Source organism: Hirundo rustica, chromosome 19 (genome assembly GCF_015227805.2).
Source record: "Hirundo rustica isolate bHirRus1 chromosome 19, bHirRus1.pri.v3, whole genome shotgun sequence".
NCBI lineage: Eukaryota > Metazoa > Chordata > Aves > Passeriformes > Hirundinidae > Hirundo > Hirundo rustica.
This window is the reverse complement of record NC_053468.1, coordinates 5,145,891-5,169,274: the sequence shown is the minus strand read 5'-3', so window position 1 is coordinate 5,169,274 and position 23,384 is coordinate 5,145,891. Positions and strand designations below refer to the sequence as shown.

Below are 23,384 nucleotides of genomic sequence, written 5' to 3'. Positions count from 1 at the left end.
TGTTCTGAAGTAATTTCCTTGCTGTCCAATCTGTCTTGCTGAAGTGCTCCTGTCTCACAGGGGAACGTCCGTGCTGAGGAAAAAAAAAAAAAAAAAAAAAGGGGGGGGAAAAAAAAAAAGGGAAAAAAAAAAAAAAAAAGATGGAAACCAGCAAACACTGTGTAACTGAGCATGGAAAGAAGAGTTTGAAATAGCAGCGGGTATTTTTCTATTTCCCAAAGGCAGCTCTGAGGTGCTCTTGCGAGGCCAGGGCCGGGCCTCGGAGCCCCGAGGAGCTGCTGCGGGCTACGGAGAAGGAAGGGAGGCTGCAGGGTGGGAATTCGCTACGCTGGTAGGTAACAGAAAGCCGAGGAGAGGGCCTGTGGATGTGTTGCCAGCAGCAGCACCGTGCCACAGCCCCGCTGCCCCTCAGCGCGCCCGCCCAGCCTCCAGCCCGCCCGCGGCCGCCGCTCCGCCCAGCACCGCCCGGCCCCGCTTCCTTCCGGGCCCGGTGCCGCCCCGGAGGTGCCGCCCGCCCTTCCGCCGGAGCCGAGGGAGGGACGGAGGGAGGGCCCGAGCAGCGCCGGGGCCGTGAGGGGCCGCGGCGGCAGCAGCGCAGCGGAGCGGCCGGGTCGGCCCCGCCGCCCGGGGCAGCCGGTGAGAGCCGCGGGGTGAGGGCCCGGCGGGGCCGGGGACAGCGGGGGCGGCCGCGTCCCCCCGGTTACAGCTCGTCCCGAGGGTCGGGGGTCGGTGTCCGCCCCGCCGAGGGGCTTCAGGCCGGCCCCGCTGCCGCCCGGGGCCTGGGCGAGGGGTCCCTGGGCCCCGCAGGGCGGCGGCGATCGGGATAAACGCCGGGATAAACGCCGGGATGTGCGGAAACTTGGCAAACCGCCTTCCTCCTCCGTGGGCAGCTCCGAAAACTAATTTCTGTTCGATGTATACGCAGATTTTCGGCCGATGGGTCTGTGCCGGTGCCTGACGGGGCGCAGGTGGCACCGACAGCTTTGCCAGTGTGTCCCCACAGCCTGTTTTCCTCATGAGTCCCTTGTGGATCAAGCAGCTTTTGGCTTTTTTTTTGGTCAGTGTTGCCGCTGCCCGGATGAGGATTAGAATCCTTTAAACTCAAGCCGGTGGAAGTTTGGAGAGGTTTGAAGATGCTGAGCGGTGCGTTTTGAATGCTTTTTGTGGGTGTTTGCCCTCTTCCATGTGCAGCTCCTAAAGCTAATTTTTATTATCTATATATTTTAGTTAATTCCGTGGGCCTGTGCGTGTGGTTAACAGGGTGCAGGTGTCACTGGTAGCTTTACCAACAGTCCCCCAGCCCAGCCTGTTTTCCTGATGAGTTCCTTGCGGATCGATGAGGTTTTGGCTTTTTTCCTGTAAGTATTGTCCCTGCCTGGCTTCTCAGTGCACAGCTGAGGGTCAAAGTCCTTTAAAGTCAAGCCAGGTGGAGTCTGGAGGATATCTCAGATGCTGAGCGGTGCGTTTCGGATGCTTTTGTGGGTGTTTGTTGCTGCCTGTAGCCCTGTAGAGTTCAGGTTGTTCCCCTGAAGCAGGGAGTGGCTCAGAGAGGGTGTGAGATACCGAGAGGTGAAATGATGCGCTTGAATTACCAAAGAAATTCTCCAAAGGGGTGGCTCAGTGCTGTCTGAAATCCTGCTGCTCTGTGGCAGGGGCTGGGTTGGCTGAGAAGGTTTCACAGGCAAAAGGAAATTGGTTTTTGTTTGGCTGAGTGGGGCCCAGTGCTGGGAATTAGCAGCAATGGTTTGAGGAAAAAGCGTGGCATTGTGGAGGTTATGATTTAAATCCGTGATTGACTTTGCCATACTTTCATTGTTTGAGGTCATTTGAAGCAACTTCTGAAGCATGAAATTCCTCTCACCAGGGCTTTGGGAACTGCACTGAGCTGCTTTTGGTTTTCCAGTTACCCAGCGCTTTTTTGAGCGCGATGACCGAACCAGACCAGCGTAGAAGGACGAGGTGTTTTCCAGGAACAGTGCTTTACTCAGGAATTGGATGTGCTGCCCTTCTGGACACAGTTACACAAGTGGTGTTTGCAACAGGGAGGATTAGCAAGAGAATTGTAGCGCAGTGGAATGTTTTGCTGACCGAGAAAAAGCCCGAAACAACACACAGTAGAAAGGGAGAATAGGACATAAAGCCAATTATACCAATTCCTAACACTGCTTTGTGCAACAAACTGATTATAAGCTTGAAGATAGTCCATGAGTCTGGTATTTAATTTTGTTCTGTGGTCTTATTTAAGCTAGAACAGCCTTTCTCAGTTCCTTTGCTTGCCATGTAATCCCCAATTATACTTGGAGCTTTTTTTCCCTGTTAACTACTTGTGATCTAGAACTAGGCCTAGAAGTCTTGCTTGTGAAGTCCTGTTAAAATGCCACTTGTAACAAGTCGGGTACAAAGTGTATAAAACGTTTTGAAGCTTTTCTCTGAGCTTTTAGGCAACTTAATTTCCATTTGTGTCCAGGTGAGCGTGGTTGGCGTGAAGCAGTGTGTAGGAGCCTGTTGCTGCTGTTTCTGAGGAGATTTTTAGCAGTTTATAAGCTAATCTTCTTTTCCTTCTGACCTGAATTCCCAGGCAAGCAGCACAAAGAGGTTTTTAGATGTTTCCTGTGATTTCGTTTCAAGCGCAGTTGTGGGTCACATGGAGGTGGTGAGACGCAGCCTGATGTCACGGGGACAAACCAAACCTGTCCCCCCAGGCCTGTGCTGACATTTGAAGGGAAAACACCACTCCAAGCCGAGGAAATTGAGAGCTGCAGCCTTGTGGCCATCGTGATTTTGGAGGTTTGAAGCAGCGGCTGCAATTTCCCCTCCGAACACCAGCTCTGTGGTTCGTTTGAAGTGGTGGCTGCTCCTCGGAGCAGGGACAGTTTCTTTTCTTGGGACTATTTCTTAGCAGCCTGCGCTGTTCATCCGACAGCTGCTGCAGCTGAAATCCCATAACTGCAAGAAAGCTGCACGGTAAAAGTGTGAGCGCTGCAGAGATAACACTCCCGGGTTTCTTGCATAATTCCCGACTCCTCTAATGGCTTTTGTATTTTCTGGTCGGGAGCCTGAGATCATCTTGCCCCACCCTTTCCTTGGGAGGAAATTAGCTCATGGTTAATTACCCCGCTGCTAATTACATGCCTGAGTGTTTGGCCTTACACCTGAATCATGACTCTTTCAACACGTCGGTTGCTGCTCTTCACAACTTTGGGGCGTTTGCATCAGTGGTTCTTTGCAATAAATACATTTTAAGGGCGCTTTTCCATTGGCAAAACACAAAACACACCTCGATTCCATCCTCAGTTTTGATGCACTTTCTAACCTACCTTATAAATCTGTTTTTAGTAATTGAAGTGGCTGGCTGCTGCCCTGTTCTGAATTCTGCTGGAGCATTCAGGCACCAGTAAAGTGTGAACCAACAGCAGTTCACATTAGAATTCTGTGTTTGGAGGCTTCCCTGGGTTTGTTCTTATATTTTTTTCTGCTTTAAAATTCCATTTCTGGGAATGCAACCAGAGAGCTGCAGTGAGTTCATTGTGAAACTCTTTGGGGCACTTTGATGTTTCTGAATTAGAAGAATTCAAGTTGTTCATTAAGTGCTAGAGTGACTTTTGAAGAGCTGAATCACATTTGCTTCAGCCCAGTGAAAAAACTGCTGTAAGTTGTTGCTTAACGCTTGTGCCAAATTTTTTTTTTTTTTTTTTTTTGGAGGAAACTTAATTTTAGGAAGGGAAGGAAAAAAAAACCCCGAAACCAACAAAAAGAAACCAGAACGTACCCACAACCCAAACCAAACCTGCCTGTTCCCGGTCTGAGTCTTGCTGGGTTTAGATACATTTAATTAAGTTGTTTACCAATACTGAAATTCATTTGTAGAACTTCAGTTATAGAATTAAAGCAACTCGTTTAATTTCCAGCGTTAGCTTGCGGAGCTGCTTAAAAACTGTTCTTTGCAGCTTGTAATGATTATAAATTGGTTGCAATTAGCTCTTACTGGAGGTGTTTATTGATGGATTGAGCAAGCCCCTCTCTGTTCAGCTTTGAGCTCTCTCCGGGGTGACCTCAGCAATCCAGGACTAATAAATAGTTTATGACCCAGCTGATATCTCCTCACAATCTGCACTGATAATAAAGGTACAGCTGATTTTTGCCTGCTCCATCCCTGGCGAGGCAGGGAGGTGGGAAAGAACCAGAAAAACAGGCTTGGGGGGTGTTGGAGCCCGTGGTAAATCCCTGCTGCTCCTACAGCATCTTCCACCCAGCGCTTCTCCCCGAGCCAAAGCTGTGTCTGCAGCCGCTGTGCTGTGAGAATTTCCTGTGTTTCTTGCTGACGAGAAGGTGTTACGTCAGTTTAGTCTTCCATGTGTGCGTTAAATCAGCCCCGGGTGAAGGATCCAGTTTGGGATGGAGGAGCCCAAAAGCTGAGGCTGCATCTGCTCTTTGCTGCAACCGAAACCTGATTTAATACGTTTAATACGGATTTTTCTGGTTGTTTTGTAACTTGGTCTGTATGAAAATTAGAATTCAGTATTTTGCTGTTATCGAGCTACAAAAGCCCCAAAGTCCTGGAGGAACGACTGCTTGCTCCTTCAGTCCCCTTTATGGAGCACTGGCAAAAATGGCCTTGGGATTTATGGGTTTGGAACAAACCTCGTGTCTGCTGTGTCTCGACTCTCTCTGTGTTGTCTCAGAGGTTCAAAGTGTGTGACAGGGAAAGTGAAGTGGCTCTCAGCCAGAATATTTTGCAGGAGAGTCGCTTTCTCTGGTTTGTGTTCCTGGTGGTGGTAGGTGAAGCCCTGCAGCGTTTGCGCGCGTGTTCTCAGTTTCAGCCTTCCAGAGCCACGGAGGGCAGGCGGCTGCTTTGTCCTGGCTGGAAAATATTCCGTGACTCCCCAGCTTCTGGAGGGAGAGCTGTGATTTATTGGTTCTTCTTGGATGACAAACTTGACGGGAAGAGATTGAGGGGTGTGAGCAGGGATGAGAAGTCCCTGAGTTGGTGTTGCCCTTCTTAAAGGGTGTTTGCTCTAAATGGGTGAATAAAAAGGAAAAAAAAATTATGTAAGTGTGGGTACAGCAAGAAAAATATGCTGCTAGGAAGATGTATTTGAGAGCTTCAGAATAAATTGCATTAAAGCCAGTGGAAAGCTAATTTTGAATTAAACCACAGTGATTTGGTGTTTTTTGTTTTGTTTTTTTTTTTTAATCAAAACAAAACTACTGTGGGATACTCTAAAAAAGCTGGAGCAGATCTGATCTGTCATTAGAGACCTTTGATGTGCAGCCCTGTGGATAGATCTGATTTAATGTGAATCACAGGCCTCGTTTCCCTTTGATTTATTTCAGCAGAATTTGGAAAAATAAAGCTGGACATGCAGAACATGGAGGTTCAAACTGGGAATTCTTGTGGCAGCGAGACAGGGAGCATTTTGGTGTCCAGAGGCAGCAGTGGGACACCTTTCCAGGCCGTGATTATCCCAAAGAAATCCCTCAGGAGCCACGCACAGCCTGTGAGGTGCGCTCTAAAAATCATAGAGAAGAGCTGGGTGATTTCCATTTTTCCATTCCAGAGGAGAACTGGAGACCAGAAGCTTTTGCTTGCAAACAAGTGACGTTAAGTGAAGGCATTTTCTAAATGATTAACCAAGAGCCCGTTCCTTTTCCACGCTCTTGGAAGGGGTGTTGCTAATTGGCGCAGATACTGAGGTGTGCCGAGGTGCTCAGAGTCTGTCCCGTGCGGTTTGTGAGGTGTCATTCCTGCCTTCCCCGATGATATTCACAGCACAGCCTTGTGAAACGCTCACTAAGCTAAGCAGGGCATGAAGATATCTCAAATTTCATTCTGTTTTTGCTCCTGGGAGGGAGGTGTGGGTGCCGCTTGAAGCGCTTTCGCTGGGGCGCAGGAGATGCAAGAAGGATGTTTGGTGCAAAGCACCCTCACCAAATTATACTAGTTGATGTTAGTTATGATCTTCTAATTATTGTACTTCTGGATTAGAATTTTTTTTTTTTTAATGTGGAAGTTTTTACCTTCCTTTTGTTTTTCTGACTTCGCAGTGCACAGGCGGTGTAAAGGTGTTTGGGGCTGCCTGCTCTCCAGCTCCAGAAAAACAGCAAATTTGGGTTTTTTCCTTTGAATTATGTTGGAAGTGAGCTTTGAACGGGCCATGCATTCAGGGCAGGAGTGAAAAGAAAAGATCTGACCATGCCAAAAGCGTGGTGTGACTGTGCAAACACTCTGGGGAGGTGGTTGTTGGATAAGGAATGATCACCTTCAGCCGGAGAGAAGGGAACGGAGAAAGGAGACAAAAGCATTCTGGACACTCAACAATTCCAACAGAACATTTTTATTATGTAAGATTATAATATAAGCAGCGATTTACATGCCAAAAAAATCAATTTGAGAGGGTTTTTTTTTTTCCCACATCCACGTTACCGAAACCCGAGTTGTTTTCTTCGTTAAAATATTAATGCTGACCTGCAGAAATCCGCTGGGAAACCTCTTTTTTTTTTTTTTTTCCTTCCTTTTTTTGCAAGGGCCTTTTCTGCGTGAAAGGAGGCGAAAGCCTGAGCTTTGTGTGGCTCCTGCCTGCGGATCAGGGTGACTCCTTCGTCCGCAGCTCTGAGCTGGTGGCACCGCACACAGCCGGAGCGAGGGGAGAGCTCCTGGCTCTGCAGCGCTTGGCTCTGCTCCGGGCGAAGCTGCCCGGCTGGGACCGAGCTGAACTTTATTTATTTTTACTTGAATGTACACACGGGATGCCGCAGGGAACGGCGGCACCATGGGGGTGAAGCTCTGCGGGCACAAAGAGGATTTTTTGTGCCCCTCTGGGGGGGTGAAAATGCCCAAGGGGCAGAGGAGCTGTGGATTCAGGTGTTGGGGTGGGAGAGAAGCAGCGTCAGGTTATTTCATCCCACTCCTGAGAGTCTGGAATATGGTGCTTTTGAATAAGAGCAGACCCCTGAGTTCTTATTGCAGTTCTAGAGCTGTAACTCTGCTCTGGTGAGCGACAGGATTTTACAGGGTTTTATTTCCTGGTGGGTGACAGAGCCCTGAGTTCTTATTGCAGTTCTAGAGCTGTAACTCTGCTCTGGTGAGCGACAGGATTTTACAGGGTTTTATTTCCTGGTGGGTGACAGAGCCCTGAGTTCTTATTGCAGTTCCAGAGCTGTAACTCTGTTCTGGTGAGCGACAGGATTTTACAGGGTTTTATTTCCTGGTGGGTGACAGAGCCCTGAGTTCTTATTGCAGTTCCAGAGCTGTAACTCTGTTCTGGTGGGTGACAGGTTTTCACATGGTTTTACTTCCAGGTGGGTGACAGAGCCCTGAGTTCTTATTGCAGTTCCAGAGTTGTAACTCTGCTCTGGTGAGCGACAGGATTTTACAGGGTTTTATTTCCTCCGTGACAAAAATCCCTGTAAAATTTCTGGGTAGTTTGTGATGTGAGAATGTTTTTATTTATTAGTGTCTTTGTGGTTTACAGTGAAAACACCGGTCACTTCACGTTAATGGCAATTAAGCATTTGATGCATATTCATAGCATTTTTTTCTAGGACAGGCACCTGCATAGAGAGGTCTGGGACAAAAATGCTGCTGCAGCTTCTGCTTTTAGGAAGTGGTCGTGAAACTGAGTCAGTGAAGAGTTTCAGGCTTTTGCTTCCCCTTTCTGTTCAGAATTGTTGCTCAAGGACATGAGTGATGCTGTGGGACTGGCCTGAATGTGCAAATCCTGCCAAAAATGCAATTCCTGCCCAGGCTGTGCAGCTGACACACGCTGAAAGTTTAATTTCTGAGCTCTGAGGTGTTGGCTGCCAGGAGCTCCCACACAGACCTTCCTGGAGAAGTCAGGAAATGAAACCAAAAAATTTTTGTGAAAGCAACATATTTATGTTTCTCAGTTGTTTCTGCATATGGGAATGAAATAAAGCTCTCAAATATTTAAAATCGGCTTTTTTTTCCCCCCATTTTGCTCTACAGCAGCACGATATTGTCTGTCAGACTTTTCAGTGGGAAAGAAAAGAAAGTATTCAGCTGCTCTCCCATCTATAAAAGTGAGAACATGTGGCTATAAATGATTTCATTAAGAAATTTATTCCCTTTATTTGCATGTCTCTACAATGCAACTATTTTTAGGTCATTTTTAGAAACGTATTATTTCTTTCAAGAATAGAAAAGTGGATAAAATCTTAATACTTACATAGATAAGATGGACTATTTCATTTGTTCCCACCTCAGAGAAAATTGTGTTTCCTGTTACTTTGCTTAAAATAACTTGATTAGATTAATGGGAAATGTTAAACATTATCAGTCTTTTAAAATGGATAATTTGAGCTTGGAACAAAAGAGCTGGAACTTCCTGTAGTAGAAAACTCTGTGACATTTGTGCATGCTCCATCTTTTGCTGGACGATCCGGAGAAGAGTTTGGCGTGGAATTTCGGGGGAAAAAGAAGATTACTCTGCCTCATCTACTGATGTTCTTCAGTTTGAGAAAAGCCCTTTTCCTCTCGCTCTGCATACGTGGCACCTCTGGGATGGCAGGATGGGAAAGGGGCTGGATTTACTGGCCAGAGCCTTGCTGCGCTCTTTCTGCTGTGTCTGTCAATATTGCAATCCACACAGTCAGTGTTTTTACAGGAACACCTTCACCTTGCTGCTGCAGATGCTCCTGTGCTGCTTTTCTCCTAAAATGCCTCCAGGGTCCCCAGCAGCCTTTGGGAGGGAGCTGGAATGTGGGCTGGCTGCTGTCAGGAGAGGAAGGGAAGGCTGGCTGTTCACAGGGTGCTCCAAGACGGGCTTGGCACGGCGTGGGCAGGAGAATCTTTGTGTTGCAGTCACGAAATGTAACCCCCAGAGCTGTTTGACTGTGGCAGAGCCTGGAGGAGCCGAGCTCTAAAAAGTTTGTGGAACTTTTTAATTTTTTTTTTCCCCCCATTGTTTTGTGTCTCTGGCTGTCAGAGCAAGGTGCTGGTGAGAGCAGAGCCTTGGGCCCTTGTCCCCAGGCTGTGGGACTGTCCCTGCTGCCCTGGACACTTTCTGGAGCTGTGTGAGGGTCACAACCCTACAAAGATGTGCCTTGGCAATTTGTCCCCAGGCTGTGGGACTGTCCCTGCTGCCCTGGACACTTTCTGGAGCTGTGTGAAGGTCACAACCCTACAGAGATGTGCCTTGGGCCCTTGTCCCCAGGCTGTGGGACTGTCCCTGCTGCCCTGGGACACTTTCTGGAGCTGTGTGAGGGTCACAGCCCTACAGAGATGTGCCTTGGGCCCTTGTCCCCAGGCTGTGGGACTGTCCCTGCTGCCCTGGACACTTTCTGGAGCTGTGTGAGGGTCACAGCCCTACAGAGATGTGCCTTGGGCCCTTGTCCCCAGGCTGTAGGACTGTCTCTGGTGCCCTGGGACACTTTCTGGAGCTGTGTGAGGGTCACAGCCCTACAGAGATGTGCCTTGGGCCCTTGTCCCCAGGCTGTAGGACTGTCCCTGCTGCCCTGGGACACTTTCTGGAGCTGTGTGAGGGTCACAGCCCTACAGAGATGTGCCTTGGGCCCTTGTCCCCAGGCTGTGGGACTGTCCCTGGTGCCCTGGGACACTTTCTGGAGCTGTGTGAAGGTCACAGCCCTACAGAGATGTGCTCCTGGCGCTGCCCCTGGCTTTGGGGCTCCTGGTTGTGTAACTGTGCCCTTCCTCCCGTGGCATTCATTCGGTTGCTATGGAGCTGTTAAATAATTCAAGCAGGTGACTCCTTTCTAAAGGCAAACCCTGAGAAGAAGTGATTTCTAGCAGGCTGCTGCCGCGTTCCTGTTTTTAACCCTTCTCTTCTGCCAGGAGGAAGATGAACCTGAAGTCGGAGCGCAGGGGGATCCACGTGGATCAGTCGGAGCTGCTGTGCAAGAAGGGCTGTGGTTACTATGGCAATCCTGCCTGGCAGGGATTTTGCTCCAAGTGCTGGAGGGAGGAATACCACAAGGCCAGGCAGAAGCAGATTCAAGAGGATTGGGAGCTGGCAGAGCGGTAAAGAACCTTCTTTCTTCCTTCAGGGTGACTCCAAATCCTGTCCCTGTCTCCTGTTTCCTAGTCCTGTTTGCTCTGCCTCAGGTTCGTCACAATTTCCCCAGTTTGACCTTTCCAGCGGGGATTCCAACCTTCCTCTTGGTGCATGGATGGATATTTATGACATTCTAGTATAGGAGGTTTGAAAACAAAACCTGGGAAGGAACAAATGCAAACAGAGCCCAGCCTCCCAATGAATACTTTGACCTAATTTGCATATGCAAATCTGTGTTTCTGTTTAGCAGTTAGAATGGCTGAAGGGACGATTTTGATTAAAATACCCTCTGGAGATGGCAGTTATTTACTTGGGTATAGGCAGCACCATGGTTTTACATTCCAGCTGCTGATTAAAAACTGGTTTTAGTCTTCTCGGTGGTCATTCTTTAAAACTGCAGGCTTAAGCCCAAGAACATGAAAGCTTTAGCTTTGCTAGTTTAGGTAATTGTTTAATCCCTTAATTTCTGCAAACCAATCTAGTTTTCCTCATGTGACAAATGCTTGACCCTGAAAATGGAAGATGCATTTTCAGAGGCAGCAGCACAGACGTCATGTCATTGTTTTCCTCTGCCATAAATGTCTTAAACAGCTAATAAAAACTTCATTATTAGGGCAGACAGTTGTGCTGCCAGTCTTGGATCATCTCTAAAACAGAGTGGGGTGTTTAAGGAATTCTTTAATGAATAGCTGGGGGATGCTGAAGGCACAGATAAGCTGTGATTGTTTGCTGCAGTGAACAGACAGGCTTGTCAGCAGTGATGAGATACAATTCCTGCCTCAAGAGATTGCAGATCCCCGACTATTTATGGTCCATCCTGAGCTGGAGGGATGTTTAAAAACAATTGCTCAGCCTCCCAGCGTCTTGAAGGGTGATAAAATGTCGCCTGTTTGAAACCTCCTTCAAAGGAGGAAAAAAGGCTGCGGGGTTGGTGAGTTTGCTCTAGTTTAGATTAACAGCTTGGCCTTTCAAACTGTGCCTCATCCATTCAGCCGGATATTTATTGCCAAAGCGGGTTATGACAACAATCATCTATTTCCCAAAATGTTCCTGAGGCTGGGACAGGGTATTTTGCTTTTGTAAGGTGGAGATAACAGGTACCTGCCTGAGGTGACAGGTTGGGGAACTCAGTGTGAGGCAGGGAGGAAGGCAGTGAATCTGCTGCTGGAAATCCTCCCCTGTGCCTTTAGAGAATCCAGTGTGACACGAGAGGGAGGTGCCCACGCTTAAACCTCAGTCTTTTCTCCCTTTTTGACCTCACTGTTTAACCCTGAGCTTCCCCTCTCTTTTACCTCTGCAGCATGGAAAGGTTGGGTGTCCTGCAGTGAAGGGAGACGGGCAGAGGGAAGAATTAACATGAGTAATTGATGATTGCTGAGGAAATCAGCTGTTTCTAAGCCCTGAAATCAGACCTGTACTTTTCTAACCCCAGGCTCCAGCGTGAGGAGGAAGAAGCCTATGCCAGCAGCCAGAGCACCCAAGGGGCTCAGTCCCTGACCTTTTCCAAGTTTGAGGAGAAGAAAACCAATGAGAAGACAAGGAAGGTCACTACTGTGAAGAAGTTCTTCACTGCTTCCTCCAGAGCAGGAGCTAAGAAGGGTAACTCTCCTTTGCTTTTCGTGCTTCTGTGCGTTTTGAAATGAGGAGGTTTTTTGCAGGTGTGTTGTTCTAAGAGGCAGATTAATGCTCTGTGCTTTGACTTTCAAAAGTTGGAATAGTGACGCTTCTGGAGAGGAAAACCACAGAAAAACGTGAGTGATGCCAAGCAGTGTGTTCGATGGAGCAGTGCACTGCTAAACCTGTGTTTGTGTGGATTGTACAGGAGCTCTTCCACTAAACAGCACAAATGTGCTCCTGGTGGTGGCACTGCACTGCTGAGGGGAAGTTCTACTTCCTCTGGCACACATTCCAGAGAAATTCCTGAGTCAGGCCTGGTGTCCCACCAGGATTTAAGGCTGCAAGGGGAATTCCTCCTGGAGAGAGCAGCAGAGGAGGTGCTGGCTGTCAGTCCCCTCAACAGACTGCTGTGTGTGAGTGCGATAGGAACCCTGAGAGCAGAAAATGGGATGTGTGAGCGGGGTGCCTCGAGCTGCACAGGAATGAGAGGCTGGCAGTGTTTGTGTGGGCTGGGAATATCAAGTTTGTGGCTGGGTGTTTGTTCTACAGAATGTGTCACAGGCAGGAATGATGAATGGCACTGCTGGCTTTGCACAGCAATAGCTCACAAGGGCTATTGGGAAATGCTGGGCTGTGGAGGAGGAATTCCAGAAGGAACAGCAACATTAATCTGTCTGAACCTTAGAGACAACGCGTTTCCTTCATTTGAAATTCGGCGTTTTTCTGATGAGGGTTGTCCTGGTGCATGGCAGCAGCTGGCTACACGAGGCATTCATTCACCTGTGTTAAACCGTTTTTTTTTTTTCTTTTTTTAATGTTCATTCTTCTCACTTTCCATCTTTTCTTTTTTTATCCCTTCACCACCTGTCCTGCCACGCTCCCTGCTCTCGGTGCCCTGCTTGCTTTGGCCTTTTTATTTCAGCAGCTCAAGAGAAAACCCCTAAGCAAGGACAGCCTGGGAGGGAGAGAAATGCTGATAACATTCTCAGGGATTTGAAGGAGATTTTTACTCCCTCCTGGGAACTGGCTTCCCCTTCTGAAGGTAATGCAGCACAGCCTGGGCAAGCTGTCTGCCTGGTTTTAGTAAGCTTGGCTCTTAGTTGGGCTTTGCTAAGCACAAACTAGGGTTGTGCCAGTTGTAACTCGTGCTCTTCAAGGTGAAGGTGGCAAAAAAAGCAAGTCCAGCATGCTGAGGTGGTGTTGAATCTCTAAACCAATCCTTTGCTCTTTAGCAGGGAGGCATAGGAGTAAGACTGAAGCTTCTTTGAGCTCCACCTTAGGATTAGGATCAAAAAAAAAAAAAAAAAAAAAAAGAAGAATTTTGTAAGAATTAGCTGGATCTTGTGTGCTGCTTTGTGTTTTTATTAAAAAAAAAAATCAAGATTGCTGTTACAAATCTGATTATTATGAGTTGAAACTACTGAAGTTGGCACTTGAAGAACTTTGGCATTCTCAGAACGTCTCCAGATGTTCGTTATAAAAACCAAGAAGAAAAATTCCCATCAAGAGGAGACACTGATTCCGTTTAAACCAAAAGGACACCAAACCCTTTGATGCAAACAGCTTTAAGAGCTCATCCTCCATCATTTGCTCGCACTCCTGACTTGTTCTGCTGGCTAAAGAAACGTATTAAATGGCAGGAAGGTGATGAGGGGCTGTGTGTGACAGCGCTGGTGACAAACCCTGTGTCACATCCCACGCTTGGACTGGGCTCCGTGGCCATGGCACAACCATAGTGAATCCCTGGAGTGCTCCTGTTCTGCTGTGACAAGTGGCTTTCCTGTAGAAAGACTGAAATATTAATTGTGTTTATTCTTTGTGAAGCTGATCCTTCCTTAACTCGTCCCACGCTCGCTCCTGGCGTTTTGGCATTTTCCTCTGCTGGGCTCTCTTTGACTTGTTGGAATTTCTTGGCTGTAATCAGCTTCTTTTTAGTTAGCCTGAATTCTCTGGGAGCACAGGAGGAACCTGAGGATATTTTGTTGCTGCAAGTTCATCGGTTCCTGCAGCCCTTGGTAATCAGTACAGATTAATTTGCCTTAAATCAGGATTTCAGCTCAGATTAGTGAAGTCGTAACTACAAGTAATCCTTGGTGTAACTCATTAAAAGACAGTTCATTCTAATTAACATTCACTTTTTAATATTTAATATTGATCTGCCTCTGTTGACTACATCTCTCTAGTAAGTGAACAACAATCTAGTTAGAGTTTGTGACTGAAAAAATAATATCCACATTCCTTAAAGTCAAATAGTAAAATGAGGCTCATTATTTTGATAAGAGGGTGAACTCATTGTTGAAGTAAGTAAATAAACCTTCAGCTGTACTGTGAAATGAGATCAGGGATGAATCATGGAAGAAATATCTGATAATTCTGCCCTTTTCTTTGTTGATTATTTCCAAATAAGCTTCTCTAATGTTAAATGTGACAAATTTAATGAATGGCTGGAATCCTGTGTAGGATTTGGGATTCATGCAGTGAGTCTCAGGTGTGAAGGCAGTGGAAGGAAATCCCCTCTGGAGTAGTGTCCTTGAGGAATTAGAAGGGAGTTGGATTTGCACTCTCTATCTCAGTTGCTGCAGCTGGAGTTTAAATATTTGCAAAACCTTTTCTGTTCTGGGCACTGAAATACCAGAGGTGCTCTGATGGTGCCAGGTTATTCCCTGTGCTGAAGAGTGGAGCTTTGGTCAGAGGAGCAGAGTTTGATACTCACTGGGTGACACAACTTGGGATTTTCTGCGGGGCCGAATCTCTTCAAAAGCAAATAACAACCAAACAAAAAAACCCCGTTAAGCTCCCTCAAATCCAAATTAAACCAACTTCAACATATTAATCCCGTTTCTTTCTTTTTTTCCCTTTGGAGTTCTGCATGCTTGTTGAAAGCGGGATTTCTGTGCATGCCAAGTGTTTTCAGGGTGGGAGCCGTGTTTGTCTCGTGCTGACCATGAATATTTTCATGTTTTCTGTCTCTCTGCTGCTTGCCTCTCACCACGTTCATTTCCACCACCTCTATCCAATCCCTCCATTTCCAACAGCACTGGCTGGCAAGCTGAAAGGTGGGTGAAGGTATCGGAGCAGCACGATTAACTTGGAAAATCAGATGGTTTTTGTGGGGAAAAAACCCCCCACGGATGCAGCTTGCAGCGCGTGTTCCTTGAGCAGAGCTGCCCTGAGCTGCTTGGGAGGCAGCAGGAGTGTGGAGGTCGGGGAGAGAGGGAAAACCTCCCCATTATCTTTAGGAATCTTTAGAGAATCCCAGCTGGAAACACTAAGTGGAGATGTCCTGGGAGTGGCTGTAAAAGCCCAAAGCAGCCCGATGTTGCAGTCACTTCTAATATAAAAGGGCCATTAGAATGGGGGTGAGGCTCTGAATGTTCCACTTCAGTGGGATACTCATCTTCCCTGGAGTTGTGTTTAATAATTATTGCTGTGTTTAATGATGTCCGGCGTTTCCCTGGCAAAGCTTGGGAAGTAAACGACCGATTGTCCTCACAGCTGGGAAAAAAAAACCCAACAAAACCTACTCGAAATGATAGAACCTTTCTGAAATTCTGCATCAGTGTGAAAAAAAAACCACCAAACCTGATCTGCTGTGCCCTGAATTTTGCCAGCAGAGATCCAGGAGGCCAAGGCTCCCAGCCCTTCCATCCACAGGCAGGCCAGCATCGAGACAGACCGAGTGTCCAAGGAGTTCATAGAATTCATCAGGACGTACCAGAAGCCTGGCCAGGATATCTACAAGCAATGCAAACTCTTTTTGGACACCATGAGTCATAAAAGGGTGAGCTCTGAATGCCTCTTATCTCAAAAAAAAAAAATTTTAAAAATGGGGAAATTGTTGAAATTGGGGGAGAGGGAGGAAATGCTGCAAGTCTCCCAGCAGTTTGGATTTTCTGGAGCGTGGCAGGAGCTTTCAGATTATTGGATTAATCAAATTAAGATCTGGGGGCCTTTTTTGTTGTGGTAGTGTGGGACCAAAGGATGCTTGTGACCCCAAAGCATGCCAGATAAATTAGTCCTGACTCAATCCCATGTAAATGAGTCTGTTCAGCAATTATTCTGCATTAATGTGACCCGTGGAAATGATAGGAGAAATCACCTGGTGAGTTTTTAGATATCACAGAGTGGTTTGGGTTGGAAGGGAATTAAAGATCACCAGGTTCCATGGGTAGGGACACCTTCCACAGTCCCAGGTTGCTCCAAACCCAGTCCAGCCTGGCCTTGGACACTTCAGGGATGAGAAAACTTAAACCTAAAAACTTCTAAAGATAATTCAGCATCAACCCACCCCTCTCCTTTTATTGGGGAACAGGAATTTGACTGTGCTGCTTTTTTAAAAATATGAAATAAGTGTTATATCTTCATTTTCTATTTAAAAAAAAAAAAAAATCAGTGTTCTTGAAATATTAATCAGTCTGTGGTGCCACCTATGGTTGGAATGAGTCAGAATTCAGCACAACTTCTTTCCCCTCCCTTCTTCTCCCTTTCCTGCTCAGTTCCTCGAATTATCTCCTCACGAGTTCTCATGGAATCTTACACCCCCCTGCTTTGAAATCTTCTTGAACTTTTATTCCTTTTCTTTCAGATCTGTTCGTTCTGAGCACAGAGTTTGTGAGAACAGGGTGGGTTTGGTTTTGGCTTCGAGCACTGAAGGCGTTCTCATTTCCTACCTCAGCCTTCTCAAAACACGGGGTTTTTTACTGCACATAAACCAGGCCTAGAACCCAGCCTCAGTTTTTGAAAATGGCTGGGTTTTGGTCTTAGAGAAATCAGAACTCAAATCCTCCTCCCACTCTTTTTAATGTGTGGTTTTATTTAATATTGGAAATTGCCTTAATTAATTTTAAACCTTTCAAACCTCTGCTGCGTTCTTCAGGAGTTCACTTAGCAAAAGCCAGTGTTGTTTCACAAATACCATTGTGAATTTATTTCACAGTAACTTTCAGAAATGTCTGCTGGAGAAATATTCCTTCAAATAATTGATGTTCCTGGGGGTTTTATAGACTATAAATTGTCTTTTAAAAAACCAGAGGTTAAACAGGGACAAACGTTTTGCTTAGTCCGAGTTTTTTTGTCGGTGCTCCTCAGGGGAAGAAGCCATTGCACCTGTGCTAATATCCATTTATTCAGCAAATAAATACAAATCTTTCACACATTAAAGAGCCAGTGTTGGCTTCTCCTATTTTTTAATAAAATTGAGCCACTATAAACACCTCTGATGACACCTCTGCATTCTCAGACTGTTACTGCAGCTGGACACTTGCCTTCAACCAAAACAAAACATGAGATTTTTTTTTTATTACAGAGTTGAATGCTGCCAACCCTTCACACTTAATCCTTGTTCTCTTGCAGGAATTAAGCATTGAGGAACAATCTGAATGTGCCCAGGACTTCTACCAGAACGTAGCAGACAGGCTGCAGACACGTTGGAAAGGTACCAAGTTCTTCTTTTTCATCTTCCTGTTCCAAAAGCAGTGATGTAAAACGAAAACCTCTTGAATTTCCAGTTAAAGCAAAGCATTCCCAGCTTTCAGAAATGCTGGGAACAGCTTCTGGTACCAGAGTTAGAATTGTTCCCTCTAGGAAGTTTCTCTGCCTAAATATTGGTTTTTACGGCTTTGTTTTAAACTCTCAGTGGAGTTCTCCCCGGTTTATTTTTCCTTCCCATTATATCCATTTATGAGCTCAGGTTGGCTTGAATGAGTAAGATTAATTTGGGATGATGTTGGGATTAAACCTTCCAAAGAGCCCTGGAATATCTCATTTGTGGGATTTGTCCCTTTCAGTGCCCCCTGAAAAGGTGGAGAAGGCAATGGATGAGGTTGAGAAATACATCATGACCCGCCAGTATAAATATGTTTTTTGCCCTGAGACAACTGATGATGAGAAGAAAGACCTTGCTGTCCAAAAAAGGATCAGGTAAGGCTTGAAAGGACAAATAATTGAGTAATCCCTAATTCTCTAAATGAGCTCTGAACCAACCACGCTAAAACAACCTTGTGCTGTGCGCAGAAAAATGGCTTGTTAAGGGTTCAGACCATTTTATTTTAAATAGAGAAAGAATTAATAGGTGGGATAACGACAACCACTACCCTGGGAAAAATTGCTTTTGTTAAATTACAGCCAATTTTTCTTTTTTTTTTTTTTTTAAAAAAAAAAAAAAAAAAAAAGGAAGTACTTTCTCAGAAAATAAATTACATCAGTGGAATAAACTGGTTTATGGCTGGAATAATGTCTCGTTCACACAAAGCATTCCTTGTGCCCGGGTTCAGGAAGCAGCTGGTTTCAAACACCTGGATGTCCCTGGCACTGAGGAGTTTTTAACCCTTTTTGTCCCCTGTCCCAGGGCCTTGCACTGGGTGACTCCCCAGATGCTGTGTGTTCCTGTCAGTGAGGAGATCCCAGAAGTCTCTGACATGGTTGTGAAGGCAATTACAGGTTCGTGAGTGACGAATTCTATGTTTGCAGCTTTAAATTTGGTCTCTCTTGCTCCCTGAGATTGTTTTTGCTGTCGCCACGAGCTGGGGGGCTGCGGGCTGTTGAACGTGCAGGAATCTCGGTGGGTTTGGAATTCCATCTGTGCAGCAGGGCTGATTTTCCACACTGAAGCGTTCATGCTTAGCTGATCTAGCCAAAACCCTTCCCCACAGACAGCAGTGCTGCAGTATCAGTATCACCCAGCAATTCCTGCCTATCCAGTGCCCGATGAATACGCCTGGAATGATTTTTTTTGTTTTTCCCCCCCGTTTTTCCCCTCGCAGATATCATTGAGATGGACTCCAAGCGCGTCCCTCGGGATAAACTGGCCTGCATCACCAAGTGCAGCAAGCACATCTTCAATGCCATCAAAATCACCAAAAATGAGCCAGCCTCTGCCGATGATTTCCTGCCCACCCTGATTTACATCGTGCTGAAGGGGAACCCGCCGCGCCTGCAGTCCAACATCCAGTACATCACTCGCTTCTGCAACCCCAGCAGGCTGATGACTGGGGAGGATGGATATTATTTCACCAACCTGGTGAGTGCAGGAGGGAAGGGCGGGCTTGGACAGCCAGGTTTGGCTTTCATTTGGAGGTGGGAATTGCCAGCAAAGGGAAACACAAATTTAAATTAATCTACAATGTGGTTGAGGTTACTCAGAGCACAGCCAGTTCTATCCTCTCTCTCTTCCTTCACTGCTGTCCAAACCAGAGCTTTGCTTTCTTATTTTTTGTAACTTGAAACCCTTTGTTTGAAAAGCCTGATGCTAAGACTTGGGTGTATTTTTATCCTGCAAGTCAGGATTTTGTGTTCCCCAAACGCTGAGTTTGGGCTGTGCAGATGTTCCAGATGCAAAGTCCCCTCTTTGAGCCCAGGAGAGTTCCTTGGAGGCACTGCAGAATTAGGCCATTCATGTGTGGAGGTAAACAGGGTTTTTACAGCTTCTCCAAGAGGCGTTTCTTGGTGTGCTCTGCATTTTATCATAAGGAATCCTGGAGGGAAAGGACAGAGTTGAATGAAACACTTGGACTGTTAAAAGTTCATTTCAGTAGGAGCAGAGCACCCACCAAGTGAGCTGGGCTATGACATTCCTTCCTTCGGGAAATTCATTGATTAATAAGTTAATCTGCATAGCAGATCTGTGCTGATCAGATAATTAAATATTCATACGCTGCTCCTGTCTCCTTGGCACGTTCCTGCTGCTCCCTCGCCTCCCAAACACAGACACCCTGAGGTTTGGGATGCACCTTGGCAGCTCAGCTTTTGATTTCTTCAGACTTTTGGGGAGAGGGAAGAGCTGTACGAAGTGGCTGATAAAATTAACTTCTGGAAAGGCTCATTTAGGGCATAAAAAAAAAAATCTTAAAAAATCAGTTGCTGGTGTCAGAAGAGGGTAAGGAATAGAAAACAGGGTCATTCCAATCTGGTGATTGCAGTGATGCTCTCTCTGGTTTTATTTGCAGTGCTGTGCTGTGGCCTTCATTGAGAAACTGGATGCTCAGTCTTTAAATCTGAGCCAGGAGGATTTTGATCGTTTCATGACGGGCCAGACCTCCCCGAAAAAGCAGGAATCTGACAGCTTCTCCCCTGATGTGTGCCTGGGGGTGAAGCAAATGTGCAAAAGCTTAGACCTCCTCTCTCAGTTGAATGAGAGACAGGAAAGAATTGTCAGTGAAGCCAAGAAGCTGGAGAAAGACCTCATCGATTGGACTGACGGGATCGCCAAGGAGGTGGAGGACATCGTGGAGAAATACCCCTTAGAAATAAAACCAAAAAGTCAAGCCTTGGCAGCCATTGACTCTGAAAACGTGGAGAATGACAAGCTGCCCCCACCACTGCAGCCTCAGGTTTATGCAGGATAATTATCCTCAGCTAGTTGGGAAGGGAAGGAAATTTAAGGCTAAAAAAAAGAAATGAGCTTAAACCAGTACATTTTTAAAGGTATTTTTGGGGGTGTTTTTTTTCGTTGGTTTTTTTTTTTTTTTTTTGGTTAAGTGTAAGGAATTGTATTTATTTTAGTCCAGTAGGTTTCTATTAGGCTTTGGTGGGGGTTTTTTTTGAACTGAATTTCGATTTTCTACACAAACTGGTGTAATTTTTAAGCAACACTAGTCCATTGACATCTCTCCTGAAAAGCTTCCTTCTAAGCATGCACTTAATTGTTTTTAATAATTAGTTTAACTTGAAGCCAAGTTCCAGCAAGGGAAAAAAAAAAAAAAAAAAGGTACCAATGTTAGTCTGAACTTATTCTGTAGCTGTAAAGATGAACTATATATTGTAAAATATGTAAAATTGTAAATAGAGGTCAAATTTGATGTCCCAACTGTGCATGAGCTCGTGTGTGAGTGAAAATGATCTCAAAATATTCATTTTAGCACCTTTCAGTTCCATCACGTCACAGCAAAAAGGCAAAAACGCTGCTGGGGTTTGGATACACCTGGAGAGGAGGAGTGAAGAATGACAGGGGATGTTGTTGGAATGAAAAATCATCTTACTCTGCTCTGTTAAAAAGAAAAATTATTTAAAAGATGCCATTTCTTCATTTAAGTGCTTTGTCAGAAATACCCGGTAGCCTTGAATGGTGCACAAAAGTGCTGATTTGGAAGTGCTTTGGAAGTGCTTTGGAAGGAAATGTGGGGCCAGAAATTGAAAATATTTCAGGGATAGGAAGAAATATTTGTATTAAAAACTGCATAATGTGGAACAAAAAAGGGTGTGAGGGGGAAAAAGACCATGGAAGAGTTGCTCCAAACGTGTCTCTGTCCTGGTCGCTTCCATCAGTGGGATAAATTTCGGTTGCTTTTTTTTTTTTTTGACAATCCTGGGAAATAAAGAAACAAATTCACAAAATTGGAGGTTGCTTTTTTTAGAAGGAGCAGAAAAAAAATGCACTTTATTTCCATGAAACCTCAACGTTCTGCTCTTCATTGACCCCTCCAGCACCTGGAACGGCGAGCTAAAAAATGCCTTTGTGTCACTAAAAATCCCTGAAATTCAGGTTGGGCTGAAAGGAGAGCTCACCCCACCGAAAGCAACCTCTCACACCAGAACTCGGAAACTTTCTCTGCATCGTTTGAAATCTCTCCCAGCTCCATCCAGCGCTGACTCCTTCGTGCATCCCAGGTGGAGCTCAGCTGGAAACTGCTTCTGAGCAAATGTTTAATTCCTGCCAGCCAGGAGGGAAGCGCCTCGACCTCTTGATTCATTCCCACTCATTAAAGCACTGCTCCTGTTAAATCTGCGCTGCGAGAACTTCGCACCACCACTGTGACTTGTCCCTTTTTCTCTCAGTTTTTTGCCTTTTTTTACGGACTGCTCACCAGCCCTGGTGTTCCGGAGAAGCAGCCGCGGCACCGGGATGTTCACAACAACAACAACAAAATGAAATTATTCCGTGTGTCACCGCGCCCGGATCGTTGGGGTAAATAATCCTGGGATTTATTGGGTTTATTTAGGTGCCAATTCCGATGCCCAGCTCCGCGCGTTTGTCCCGAGGAGGGCTGGGGGAAGCAAACCCGCAGCTGTTGTGTCAATATTTAAATAAAAGCGTGGCCGTTCTGCCCTCGTTAATGAGTCCCCGAAGCCCTCCTCAGCTTTTGTTGTGCTGTTAATGATCCATGGCCGGACAATCGCGGCTGCTGCTGCGATTCCGGCAATCCTCAACTGCTGGGCGGGGTAACAATGTTTATTTTTGTTTTCTTTGCAGAAAAGTCCTGGGGGTGATTGATTAAGCGCTTGGGAACGGTTTTGTAACTAGAGCATCTCTTTTTCTTTGTAATCTCTTTGTAACGGAGACGCTAAAGTTGGGGTGGTTTGGGTCAATTCATTAGGAAAAGTGGATTTTCCCGAGCAGGGCCGGAGCACGGAGGCGCTCACAAAGGTCGGGTGAGACCCCAGAACTGCACTAAACAGCGAAGCAGAGACTTTAATCGAAATATCACCCCTTCAAGCGATTTAAAATGCAGGTGTTGTGCTGTTCCGACAGTGGCCGTGGCAGAAATTGGCTTTATTTTCCCCGCTCTCAGCTCAGTGGCACTGAAAGCAAAGGCTGCGGCTCCCGGGATTGGATGTGTAATTGTAAATTCCTTCCTCGCGATCCTTCCTGCGTTTATTTCCTTTGGTAAGGAAGATATTTTATAGGGAATGCTGGAGTCGTTAATTGTGGCCGTCGCTCGTTAATTCAGTGCTGTCGTTTTGGGGGCCACGGGGGTTTCTGACCTTTCTGATCCTCATGGGAATGCTGGAGTTTTACCTTCCAAAAGCATTTCTAGGGAATACTTTTCACCCAATATTTAGGGAAGGTTTTCTCCCAGCTTGTCCAGCTGCCGGGGACAGTAAGCATTACCCTCATGGGAAACATAATAATGGTATTACCATTAATAATACTAATTATTAATAATAGACAACACTATGTAATAACGCATCATCTAACAACGACGTCGTTATTATTATATTCATCACGACAAATGTACACGAAGGTTTGCTTGCCTCAAGGATTTAACCCCAGACACTTTCAGGTATTGAGCACTTTCAGGAAACATAACAAAAAAGATGTTTGGGGATAGTTTTTAGAGGAAAAGGGAAAGGCGGGGAGAGAAGGCGATGAGCGCCCAGGCCCGATCCCGGTGCCACTCCCGGTCCCGTTCCCGGAGCTGTTCCCGGACCCATTCCCGGAGCTATTCCCGGTGCTGTTCCCGGTCCCATTCCCGGTGCTGTTCCCGGTCCCGTTCCCGGAGCTGTTCCCGGACCCATTCCCGGTGCCGTTCCCGGTCCCATTCCCGGAGCTGTTCCCGGTCCCATTCCCGGAGCTGTTCCCGGTCCCATTCCCGGTGCTGTTCCCGGTCCCATTCCCGGAGCTGTTCCCGGACCCATTCCCGGTGCTGTTCCCGGTCCCATTTCCGGAGCTATTCCCGGAGCTGTTCCCGGTCCCATTCCCGGACCCGTTCCCGGTGCCGTTCCCGGTCCCATTCCCGGACCCATTCCCGGTGCCGTTCCCGGTCCCATTCCCGGAGCTGTTCCCGATCCCATTCCCGGAGTGTTCCCGGACCCATTCCCGGAGCTGTTCCCGATCCCATTCCCGGTTTCATTCCCGGATCCATTCCCGGATCCGTTCCCGGTACCGCTGCCGGCCCCTCCCGCGCTGCCGGCCCCGCCTCAATCTTGTCCCCCCCGCGCCACCGTCGGCGGGTGAGGGGTCAGGGCTGCGGCCCGGAAGCGGCGGCGGAGGCGGGGCCCGGTGCCGGGGCCTGTCCGTGT

General features: G+C 46.7%; 1 protein-coding gene across 5 annotated transcripts; it reads left to right on the top strand.

The window, feature by feature from the left end:
• Positions 1-566: 566 nt before the first annotated feature.
• RABGEF1 (RAB guanine nucleotide exchange factor 1) lies at positions 567-21,710 on the top strand. Of its 5 annotated transcripts, none has more exons than XM_040082479.2 (11): positions 567-636; positions 9,812-9,997; positions 11,464-11,630; positions 12,571-12,690; positions 14,684-14,704; positions 15,263-15,429; positions 17,001-17,082; positions 17,435-17,567; positions 17,995-18,086; positions 18,410-18,666; positions 19,592-21,710. In XM_040082479.2, exons 2-11 carry the CDS (start codon positions 9,819-9,821, stop codon positions 19,988-19,990), a joined length of 1,617 nt encoding a protein of 538 aa, XP_039938413.1. In that variant the 5' UTR covers positions 567-636; positions 9,812-9,818; the 3' UTR covers positions 19,991-21,710. The 5 variants fall into 5 exon arrangements, with proteins under 5 accessions (XP_039938413.1, XP_039938416.1, XP_039938411.1 ...); XM_040082477.1 differs by lacking the exon at positions 567-636 and adding an exon at positions 1,341-1,358; XM_040082481.2 differs by lacking the exons at positions 567-636; positions 12,571-12,690 and adding an exon at positions 1,342-1,358.
• Positions 21,711-23,384: the final 1,674 nt, after the last annotated feature.